Here is a 12,614-nt window from a genome sequence, read left to right on the forward strand (position 1 = left end):
AATCTCAAACTCTACCCTTATCTGATGTCTCTTCACAGAAAAATCACATGCCTTTGGAGAGGCCTGGCCAGTCCAGCTTCACCCAGTGTCTAAAATATATATCATACTGGAGTAATATTTATTGGCCATGGGTAGGGAAACCAATATGATAAAAAATGACAATTTAGCCTAATCTATTTAGTCAAAGCTATCCCAATTAAATTACTAAAAAAATTAATCTGAGTTAGAAAAAGAGTAACAAAATTAATTTGGAACATGAAAAGGTAAGGAATTTCAAAAAAGACAGTGAAAAAAGATGTAATGGAAGGAGACTCAGCAATGTTAGACCTTAAACTATATTATAAGGTGAGAACATCACTAAAGAGTAAAATGGATAATTTCAATTATTTTAAATTAAAATTTTCTTGTATAAATAAAATCAATGTAGCCAAGGATAAGATGCAGAAAATTGGGGTAAAAGTCTGATGGACTCTCTCAAATAGGATGGAATTGTGTTGGAATACGGCTGTGATGTAGGAAATGATAAGATGGTTGACTTAGAAAAAACATGGAAAGACTTGCTCCTATGAAGAAAGATGCTCTCCATCTCAAGAGAAAGAGATAAGTGGAAATATGCATAGTATATATGTGTAAGTTTATTGATATCTCTATGTAGGGGGTATGTGTGTGTGTATCTGTATCTATGTATATGTATATTGGTGTTGAGCTGTAGCCTACGTTAGAGGGAAAGAGGAGAGGAAGGAAATAAAAAAGTAAAAAGTACACAGCAGAGGGCGGCCAGGTAGCACAGCAAGATGACCTGGGGATCGAATTCGGGCTCTGATACTTAGCACCACACCCAGAAATAACTGGCCATGTAACCTTGAGCAAGTTATTTAACCCCGATTGCTTTAAAAAAAAAAAAGTACACAGCAGAAAAAAAAATCTATAAGGAAGCAAAGTGGGGGAGCTTTGAAGACAATGTGTACTATTTATTACACAGGTTTTCTTGAAATGGAAATTTATTATTTTGTACTGAATCTTCTCTTATGTTCTGCTGTATATGTGGAAATGTTCTTTTTTTTCTTTTCTTGTTTTGTATTTAAGTTTAAAAAGAATAAAAAATTGGGGCGGCTAGGTGACACAGTGAATAGAGCACCAGCCCCTGGAGTCAGGAGGACCTTAGTTCAAATCCGGCCTCAGACACTTAACACAAAAACTAGCCATGTGACCTTGGGCAAGTCACTTAACCCACTTGCCCTCCCCCCCAAAAAAAGCAAAAAAAAAAGAATAAAAAATTTACAAAATAAGGGGCGGCTAGGTGGCGCAGTGAGTAAAGGGCTGGCCCCAAAGTCAGGAGGGCCTGAGTTTGATTCCGGCCTCAGACACTTAACACCCACACAAAAAAACTAGCCATGTAACCTTGGGCAAGTTATTTAATGCCAATTGCCCTCCAAAAAGCAAAAAAAAATTTTTTTTTACAAAATAAATAAATAAAAATAAAATGTGTATCATAAAATTTTATGTCCAGGAGCTAGATTAATAGCTCTTAGGATTAAACTGCCTTCCCTCCCATCTCAACGCTAGGCCTAATAGTTCTTACTATATACTCCAGCTGTCATCAACCTTCTATCCCACCATCAAAACACCACAGTGCTTCCTTCAAGTTGTACAGTGACTGAGTCTTGGGGCCATAACCCTTGCAAGGTTTTAGTCTTTTTGTTTTAGACCACTGCTTGATATTTTCATGTCCTGGACAGGGACTAATGATCTGGTTTAATTGGTCTAAAAGAACTATTTCTACAATCAGAGACTGCTGACCATTCCATCACAAAATGGCTATGATGCTATTTCCCTAGGTTAGTAGAAGGGATGCTTGCCCCATGTTCATTCTCCACACCTGAGTTCAGAAATGATCAGATGCCACTGCATCCATGCTGGTGGCCCATCCTTGAACTGCATAGCTTGTCCAAGTTGAGCTCTGTTTATATGGTTACCAAAGCACCTCCTTCCAGATTTCCAGGGCTACATCTGCCCTAACTGGTGTCATAAAGCAGGATGGAATGAAAAGTAGTATCATATAACGATGCTGGGAGCCAATTCGATACTGGGTTGCCAAAAAGATAAACGTGCTCACAACACATATGTGCACACAGTATACCTATGTACCTAGTCCTCTGTAGCAATAGTTTTCAGGGCACTAACTGATCAAAGAAAGGTACAAAGTAAAAATCTCTTTCCAACACTGTAGCTGGAAAAGTCTATAGACTCACAAATCAGGAAAAATTAAGTCATTCAAACCAAACCCCCAGCACAGCAGAAAACTGGGCTTTCCTGGGACAAAGAAGCTGAGCAGCATCTTCTATGCAATCTAAGAGGCCAGAAGGGCCTAGAGTGACCACAGACTACGTACCTATTCTAGGAACTGAGCCAGTAACTTCTCTTCTACATCAAGGTTTTTCAGCACTAACTTGAAAGAAAACAGAATGACCTTAACCATTCTAACCCTGAAGAATGTACTAAGGAAGTGAGATGTCCCAATCGGCCAGACAGACTGAGGGGTATGGATCGCAAGACAACAGTCCTCAAGACCTCTTCTGGCTAAGGGAAGAAGGTCGTGGTAGTGGTAATCATTAACAGATATCAGCATATCTGTTAATATCCCTCAAGATCTAGTCACTTCTTCTTAGAGGTCAAAATGACTATGAACCATAAATAGTTGCCATCCTACTGTCCCGTAGGCCAGTAACTGTCTGCTTAGATATCCTTAAAAAGTTGCCCCCAATTCATTTCAGAGAACTCAGCAGCCTACATCTGAAAGACCAGTCACTAATCACCCAAACCTGTCCTGATCCCCTGAAGTACAATCTTCATTTTCCTGGGATATAAATTCCATCCTTTCTGAAGTGGCAAAAATCATATACCCTCCCTGTTAGAAGATAACTATTAACAAAAGTTACAGCAAATACCTTAAATAACAAATAAAAACAAAGATTAGTCAATCACAAAAGAAACCTTAAGAAAGGTTTCATAGGCACGTGGAACTCAGGTGACAGCCATACACAATATGACAAAATTAAGCTCTGCCCTTGATGAGCTCACAGCTACATTATGGGACTTTGATCCCAGGCTGCATTTTCTGAGATTTAGTAACAGCAAAATTGCCTGAAGATTCCTCATATTCAAAATCTTTACAAGGTTAAACTCTGGTGTGTACTCTCTGATGTTTCATAAGGGCCGATCTATGCCTGAAGGGTTTCCCACATTCTTTACATTCATAGGGTTTCTCTCCAGTATGAATTCTCTGATGTTGAGTAAGAGATGAGCTTTGACTGAAGGTTCTCCCACATTCATTACACCCATAGGGTTTCTCTCCAGTATGAATTCTCTGATGTTGATTAAAGGAAGAACTGTGGTTGAAGGCTTTCCCACATTCCCTACAGTGATAGGGTTTTTCTCCAGTATGAATTCTTCGATGCTGAACAAGGTGTGAGCTCCTACGAAAAGCTTCCCCACATTCACTACATTCATAAGGTTTATTTCCAGTGTGAATTCTTTGATGCTGAATAAGGTCTGAGCTCCCCCTGAAGGCTTTTCCACATTCACCACACATATAGGGCTTTTCTCCTGTATGAATCCTTTGATGTTTCCTAAGAACAGAGCCTTGACTGAATGCCTTTCCACACTGAGTACATTTGTGGGGTTTTATTCCCATATGAATTCTCTGATGTTTTCTAAGATCTGAGTTCTGCTTAAAGGTTTTCTCACATTCATTACATTCATAAGGTTTTCTGACAGGTTGATTGTTTTGATGCACATTAGAATATGAATTCTGTCTGGAGTTTTGGTCATTTACAGCAGATATATGGGCTTTCATTCCTGCTGCAATTTTATGTTGTATAACGAGGTTTGAGTTCAAATGACAACTACACAAACACTCATATTTATGGCTATTCTCTCCTAAGGGACTTTTTTCAGAAGGGATGGTCACTACCACAAAATTTCCATCCTGGGAAAGGGATCCATCTACTTTCTCCATTTCGTTTCCCTGTTGCATGTCTAAAGTGTCTTCACATTCACAGGCTTCTCCAATCTTGGCTCCTTTTGCAACATCCACTGGGAATCTTCCAGATTTCTTCTCCTGTGACTCCACTTCTTCAGAAAATTCCTGCTTTAGAAGGGACCACTTGGTACTAGTCTCAAAATCTGAAAGGATCAACAGAAAATACAAATGTCACATGTGCTGAAAGAAAAGAACCTTCTTAAAAGGATTGTTAACAAGGGCTCACATCTTCAAATTTTTTATATACATAACTTCTTTTGGTTACTACAACCACCCTTTGAATAAGCAGGAAGTATGATTATCCTATTTTTACATATTAGGAAAGGAAGAATAAGAGAGGTGATAAGATCAGAGATTTAGAGTGGGAAGGCTCTTTACAGACAATCTATTCCAATTTCCTCTTTTACAGAGGCCAAGAGAGATTAAATGACTTGATCAGCATCACCTAGTTAGTGAATAGTGGAGCTGGGATTAAAATCCAGATTCTAAATCTATCACCATTTCAACGAAGTCCCACTGCCTCTTAGAAATAGAGTAGTCAAAATTAAATTATATGCTGTGCAAGATATGAATACAGTAGACCCACATGTACAAAAATTTATAGGAGCTCTTTTTGTGGTGGCCAAGAACTGGAAATTGAGGAGATGTCCATCAATTGGGAAATAGCTGAACAAGTTGTGGTATGTGGATGTAATGGAATACTACTGTGCTATAAGAAATGATGAAGAGGCGGACTTCAGAAAATCCTGTACTTACATGAACTGATGTTGAATAAAGTGAGCAGAACCAAAACATTGTTCACATAAACAGTCACAGTGTTTGATGACTGATTTTGATAGATTTTACCCTTCTCAGAAATGCAAGGACCTAGGGGCAGATAGGTGGTGCAGTAAATAGAGCACCAGCCCTGGAGTCAGGAGGACCTGAGTTCAAATCCAGCCTCAGACACTTAACAAAAGAAATGGCCATGTGACCTTGGGCAAGTCACTTAACCCAACTGCCCTACCTTCCCCCCCACCAAAAAACAAAAAAAAAGAAAGAAAAGAAAAAAAATGTCTGTCCAATTTTGGGGTGGCTAGGTGGCGCAGTGAATAGAGCACTGGCCCTGGAGTCAGGAGGACCTGAGTTCAAATTCGACCTCAAACACTTGACACACTTACTATCTGTGTGACCTTGGGCAAGTCACTTAGCCCAATTGCCCTGCCCTCCCCCCCCCCAAAAAAAAAAAAGAAATGCAAGGACATAAAAGAATTACAAAGGACTCATGATGGAAAATGCCATCCACATCCAGAGAAAGAAGCATGGAATTGGAATGCAGAATGAAGCAGACTATTTTGTTTTTTGTTTTGTTTTGTTTTTTCTTTCCCATGGTCTCTCCCATTTATTATAATTATTTTATGCAACATGACTAATGTGAAAATGTGTTTAACAGGAATGTATGTGTAGAGCCATATCATATTGCATGCCATCTCAGGGAGGGAGTAGGAAGGGAGGGGAAGAAAATTTAAAACTTATGAAAGTGAATGTTGAAAACTATAAATAACTTTAAAAATATGAAAACATATATGTTTCAGTGAGCTTTCACAAACAGTATACCAATCTAGAGGAAATGGTAATAGGAAACAGCGTGAAAACATAGGTGCCACATGATGGAGGCAGGCAAAAGGTGTCTGGCAGAGAGGACAATGTAGCACAAAAATGAACCAGTCTATGACAATAAGAAAGGAAGAGACAGATCAGAACATAGGAAGCCAAAGACAGAGGGAATGGCCCCATATATAAAATACTCAGAAGAGCACTTTTTATTATTACAAAGAACTTGAAACAAATGGGTACCCATCACCTGAAGAATAAGTGAACAAAATGTGGCCTATGAAAATAATGGAACATTATTATATCATAAAAGATGATCAGAATAGCCTGAGAAGCCAACTCCATGATCGCTATTGCTTAAAGGAAAACAAGACTGAAGGATTTCAGAACTATGAGCAGCAGAGTGACCTGAATTCAGGGGATGGCTGGTAAAACATGTGCCTCTCAGCAGAAGGCTGATGAACTATAGATACATAATGAGCCATATGTCTTCAGGCAAGGTCAACATATACATCTTACTCATTTGTGTATTTTAAGTTACGAGGGAGGGCTAGGAGTGAAGGAAATGAGAACTGAGTGTGATGAAAAAAAAAGATTATCAACAAAACATTTTAAAAGAAGGGGGAAAATATGGACAAGCCAAACTGGAATCACCTTACAAACTAGGACTAAAAAACTAGAGCAGGGTGAAATGAGCATTCATTAAGGGTAGGAAATATGAAGGGATGGTGTAAGGAAAGGGAATGAACAGCTAGATGGTAAGAATAATGGAAGAGATTCCATTCCAGTGATCTGGACCATTTTTCATATGCTAACTTTCCATACTTTGCCACTATCATAGCCTGGATCTTCCCTTAGTGCTGTACCAGAACTTCCATCCACCCCTACCCCAGAAGTCTTCTCACCCTGCAATATGTGTCCACCAGCCCACCTCCCTTCTTCCACTCATGAGTTCCTCTTAGAGCCTTCATTATGGGGAGAGGCCCAGGCCAGCCAAGCTCACTCCTCTCGTGGCTCTGCTTAATGGATTCTGCCATCATGCCTCAGGTGCCATTTAAGCCTGGTGCATCCCTCCACCATGCCAGCTTCCTTCTCTCACTGGTCAGCTCCTCCAAAGGCTTTCCAGACCTGGAGTCACTTGCCCCCTCTCTCCACTCTTCTGTGTTGTCTTCCCCCCCTCCACCTAGAATACTTTAATAGCCTTATGGTGGATCTCCCTGCCCCAAGTTCTTCCTCACTCCAGTCAATCCTCCACTTAGTTGTTAGACTGTTCTTCCTAAAACAAAGGTCTGATTATTTCTCTACTCTATTCAATCAATAAAATCCAGTGGCCCATCCGGGATGAAATATGAAAGTCATCCATCTGGTTTTTAAAACTTTTCATAACCTGGCCTCCTTTTATATTACTAGTATTCAGTTTTTGGTTTTTAATTTTTTTAAATTGACTTGTTAAATTCTCAATTCTAGTCTCCCCCACCCTCTAGTTGAGAAGGTAAGCAATAATGATACCCATTATTCATGTCAAATTGAAATCATGCAAAATATATTTTCATATTAGCCATGTTGAAAAAAAGAGCAAGGGGTGGCCAGGTGGCTCAGCAAGTAAGAGCACTGGCCCCAGTGTCGGGATGACCTGGGATCGAATCCCAGGCTCAGACACTTAGCACCCACCCAGAAACACCTGGCTGTGTAACCTTGAGCAAGTTACTTAACCCCAATTGCTTAACAAAAAAAAGAGCAATAAAAATGAGGAAAAGTGAAAAAGTTATTCTTCAATAGGCCCTCAGAGCTCATTAGTTCTAACAAATCTTTTGGAATTGTCAGAGATCACTGTATTAGTCAACAACAGTTAAGTCTTTCACAACTGACTGTGTAGCATTACTGCTGTTATTGTGTACAATGTTCTCTTTCCAGTATTCTTAAATCTTACCTCCCTACACATGCTGGTGATCCAGTGCCATTGGCCTCCTTGCTGTTCCTCAAACATAACAATGAATTTCCCACCCTTTGCACTTTTCATTGGCTGACTCCCATGACTATGTAGTCTCCCTCCCCAGCTCTGCCTCCTGATTTCCCTGCCTTCCTTCAAATCCCAGATAAACTCTCTACAAGAAGCTTTTCTCAGTCCCATTATGCTGGTGACTTCCTTCTGTTGATTATCCCCAATTGACACCATATAACATATATCTTCTTTGTGCAGTTATTTGCATGTTGTCTTTCCTGTCAGACTGAAAGCTACTTGAGGGCTGGGTCTGTTTTTGGCCTTTTTATTTAACTCCATACTTAGCACAACACATGACACATAGTAGGAACTTAGTAAATGCTTGTTAACTTATCTGGCTGTCAGCAAAGCACAAAGCAAATGTACTATAAAAGCTTTGTAATGTTGTCAATGAAAACACTAAAGTCAATTTGCTGGGGATAATTGAACCAGGAACCTAATTTTCTCTTATCCCTGAAAAGTTAAAGATGGTGCAATTCTGACCTTCTAATTTCCAAAATAATATAATACCTGAGGGGTGGCTAGATAGTGCAGTGAATAGAGCACCGATCCTGGAGTGAGGAGGACCTGAGTTCAAATCCAATTTCAGACACTTACCACAAAAACTAGCCATGTGACCTTGGGCAAGTCACTTAACCTCAATTGCCCTACCTTCCCCCCCTCCAAAAAGAAGCCAAAAAAAAAAAAATTTATATATATATATGATGACTGAGATAACTGGTCTTTAAAATAAAAATTTCTCTGTTTCATGGAATCATCCTTTTTAAATGGGAAGGGACTTGAAAGATGATCTAGTCCAACCCCCTCACTCTACAGAAGAGAAAACCAAGGCACAGACAAGTTACATGAATTGACCAAAATCATACTAACTGGAATTGGCAAAGCCAGCACTCAAACCAATGTCCTTTAATACCAAATCCTGTACATCACACTACCTCTTAATTATTGTAGGCAAGAAATTGAGGAGCCAGATGCTATTCTAACTGACTAACAACCAACCCCCATTCTCTTCACTTCTTCCTTCCCCTTGCTCCTCACCTCCTTCTTGTAGGAACTGGGGCTCTGGAGACTCACACTTGATCTGGTCGTTTATAGGCTGAAGCTGGACATTCAGTGCATCCTGTGCTGCTCTCAAGGGTGCCATCTTCTTCCAGGCCCCTGAATCTCTTTGTGTACTTGATGCAACCTGAAGATAAGGAGATAATGTTTGGCCTTGAAAAGGAACCATTATGAAAACAAAAACATCGATTTAGGAAGGAAGCCCAGGGACACAGGACAGGGAGAAAGAACCAGAGTTTTGTTTGTCATTTTTAAAAAGGCTGTATTAAGATTAACCATAAAACAAGCCTAGAGGTTCCTTTTTATTACTAAACAGTTTGCTCCGTTCAGGAAAAGGCTGAAATGGCACGTGAAAAAAATTAACTACAACAGAAATTTTTGTTGCTGATAAAAAGGAAGACTTCTGAAATTTGAGTTAATTTTATTATATGGCTATCTGAACAATGAATAATTTGGTATTTAGTAATACGAAGGTACAAGGAAGCTTCAAGCAATTGTGGAAAAGCTATGTATATTTACCCATTTTTACCAATTAAAAATAAATTGTAAGATTACCACAATTAATCAAACAAAAATTACAAAATAAAACCATTTGATAGACCTTACCATATCCATGTTACTTTAACTTTTAGAAACTATGAAAAACTATGTTTTTGCAGAGTCATTATTCTTATGCATAAATTCTAAGTACAGTCTATCAGAAAGGATACAGAATATAGAATATACTGACTGAACAAAATCTGTGAAAATCTGTTTATGTCCCTTGTGGAGGTGATAGAAGATAATAGCTGAAAGGAATCTTCAAGTCATCTAGTCCAAACCTTTTGTTTTACAGGACAAGGAAACTGAGGACTAGACAGTGGTCTTATATGATTTGCTCTAATAAGTAGAAGAGACAGGATTCAAGTTCAGGTCTTCTGATTCTCTAAGTTCAACACATTACATACTCTACCACCCTCCCTCTCACTCTGATAACTACCTAATAACTTTGTAAAACTCTTCATTCCTTTGGCTTCTATAATTCTACACAATTCTTGTTTTCCTACTTTCCTAACCACTCCTCTATGTTCTTCTAGGGTTCTTTTCTATATATTTATAAATATGCTTATCCCGGGATTCAGCTTTTGCCCTCTACTATTTCTCTCTCCACACTCTCCTTCAAAGATCTCAATTAATTTTATTTAGATTGGCAATCAAATCAACCAGTGAAAAAAACTTAGCCATCTTTGATTTTCCCCCCTAACTCCTTATATCTAGTCAATCACCAAGTCCTCCTGATTTTTCCTTCCTAATGTTTTTTTTTTCCCTTTCTAATTTTCTCTGCCCCAACCCTAATTCAGATTCTGGTCATTCCCTTCAGTCCTAGAAGAGGAACTGTCTCACATCTGCCTTCCTATCCCTGTCACCTAGCATCAACCTGGAATACAGAAAGCACTCACAACACTTGAAATGTTCAATGATAGACAACCAAAGTTACTTCCTAAAATAGTGTGCTGGCATCTGGTTTCCTACCTTTGCTGACATTATTACTTCTGCCTGAAATGTGTGTATGTGTGTGTGTGTGCACACGTGTGCACCTATATACACATAAATATATTTATGTATGTTTCTAGTGTAAGAGCCAGTTCAAGGTCTTAATCACCTTCCAAGAAACACTCTCAGACTAATCCAACTAACATTTCATAGTCCTCTGAGCTTGAAAATGTATGGTCTATATGGGGACCAAAGCATGACAACCCTTTTTTAATAGAAAAAAATTTATGGACCCCTCCACCATTCATGGGGTGCATTTGCTAGGACTAAAGTTCAAACTGATAATATGAATATAGATTTTCAAAACCTTTGCAATAACTCCAGAAACACCTTGGAGTTCAGATTCCCACCTATTTGAGAATTAATCATGTGTCATAGATTGTCATTTCTTATGCTGTTACTCAATGCCCATGTGTCATTTAATTTTTCATATATTTTCATGTTCTTGTCATAGACTGTGAATGCTGTAAAATAAAGGGATCTGAAATATGTAAAGTTACTTGGACAAGTGAAAAGGGAAACTAGGATCTTTTCTATTTCTAATACTCTGACCTTATGAGTCCTCAACCTTCTCAACTTCAATCCCATTCATCCCCACTCTATTTTATTTAGCCTCAGCAACACGGGGCACTGCTCCAGCTGGAAAGACTTGAACTCTTAAATTCCCTTTTCTGATCACAATCTAACTTTCCACCCTGACATTCCTACCAAACCTGCTCCCTACAATGACAATGACGTTCATTTGGTCCCCTTACTCTTCACTGCTATATTGGCTCTACCCAGCCTTGAGATCAAGGGTTACCTATTCTTTTTTTTTTTTTTTTTGCTTTTTGGAGGGCAGTTGGGGTTAAGTGACTTGCCCAAAGTCACATGGCTAGTAAGTGTGTCAAGTGTCTGAAGCTGCATTTGAACTCAGGACCTCCTGACTCCAGGGCTGGTGCTTGGGTCAGCTATTTCACTGACATTAGGAGTCATTGGAACCATTTCACTTTCCATACTGACCCATCCCCAACCCTGAATAACACTTGGCTAGTAAAAAGTCACTAACTATGCCCAGTGGGGGAGTACCTCCAAAACAACCTTGCCAACATCAGACTGGGTCTCTCTCACTACAACTTACCCCCCATCACATTCCCCACATTTTTCTACTTTTGCCAGTCCCCAACTTCACTTCCTTTCCTTTTCCCCAATCAGAGATGACCTCACTTCCTACTTATCCTGAGAAGACTGAAGTCATCTGACCTAAGCCTCTTCAACTTCTCTCTTCCTTCTCACTTCTCATAAAACCTCTGGCTATGTCACCCATCTTTTCTTCTCTCCTGGCCCAAGAAACAGCTGACCTTCCTCTTTGCTAAGACTGACTCCACTTATCATTGTGACCCCCTCTTGACATCTCCAGGATTTTGTTCCCAAGATAATCCTTTCCCTAATGGAATCAACAAGATCTGAGGAGGAATCCTACATCGGACACTTCTCTAGGTCTCTGACCCTGGGAAAGTCACTGGTCACAGGACTGTTGTCAGATACAGCAGGTGAATAGAGAGCATTTTGCAAAACTTCAAGCAATCTATAAATACTAGCTGTTATTACAAAGTCTTGCTTTCTCTCAGCAAGCTCCTTTCTCCCATCTATAAAACATGTTTAGCCTTCCTTATCCTAAAAACAAAAACTTTCTACTGACATTGCTACCTCTTTCAAGTGACCACTCCATCATCTTTCCTCCTCTTCAGTGTCAAATTTCTGGAAACTACATTCGTTCTTTCTTCTTCCTCATTACCTGCTCTTTCATACTATTCTGGCTTCTCTACTCTCACTCTAGTACCTACCTTCTAATATGTCAGCCTTGACTTCTCTGCAGCATTTGACAATGGTAACCTGCTCCCCCTCTCCCTCCTCCTTTTCTCCTACACTACTTGGGCTCCTAGACACTTGCCAATCCTCTTCTCTCTCCTTTGATTTTGGTCTTCCTTCCACTATTCCACTACCTTTTGGATCAGGGCTGGGCAGACTATGGCCTGCACTTGGAGCTAATATTAATTTTTACATTTTTAAATACAATAACACTTTATCTCAAAATGTCTGAGCCATAGTTCGTCTTGGGCCTACAAAAGTAAGCAGAGGCTAGAGTTTGATAACCTTGCTCATGAAGTAAGACAGCTCCCCCAAAGGCCCTGACCTTGGCCCTCAGGTTTTGCCACTTTCTCTCCTTTGCTGAGTGTATTCACACCTACAATCTCAACTCTGTCCCTTAACTAGCATTTGTTAAGTATCTGCTATGTGCCAGGCACTGTGATAAATGTCAGGGATACAAAGAAAGACAAAGAACAGTCCCTGCTCTCCAGGAGCTCACATTCTAACAGAGGAGACAACATAACCCCATTTCTC

At 39.6% G+C, this 12,614-nt stretch overlaps 2 protein-coding genes across 2 annotated transcripts in view; one reads left to right on the top strand and one right to left on the bottom strand.

The window, feature by feature from the left end:
* The window catches only part of UBE2I (ubiquitin conjugating enzyme E2 I), a 471,577-nt gene that overhangs the window by 392,437 nt on the left and 66,526 nt on the right, over window positions 1–12,614 (top strand). The window lies entirely within an intron of this gene.
* Window positions 1–12,614, bottom strand: part of LOC138177511 (zinc finger protein 397-like) — a 90,619-nt gene that overhangs the window by 28,924 nt on the left and 49,081 nt on the right. The window contains exons 5-6 of the mRNA XM_069108713.1: window positions 8,676–8,823; window positions 3,228–4,185 (exon numbers count right to left, since the gene is read on the bottom strand). Of these exons, the coding sequence (XP_068964814.1) occupies window positions 3,228–4,185; window positions 8,676–8,823 (1,106 nt within the window). The remainder of the gene's footprint in view (window positions 1–3,227; window positions 4,186–8,675; window positions 8,824–12,614) is intronic.

The sequence above is a fragment of the Petaurus breviceps genome, unplaced genomic scaffold (genome assembly GCF_028583685.1).
Source record: "Petaurus breviceps papuanus isolate PSGF00001 unplaced genomic scaffold, PetGlider_PUasm1.0 138, whole genome shotgun sequence".
In the NCBI taxonomy this organism is placed as follows: Eukaryota; Metazoa; Chordata; class Mammalia; order Diprotodontia; family Petauridae; genus Petaurus; species Petaurus breviceps.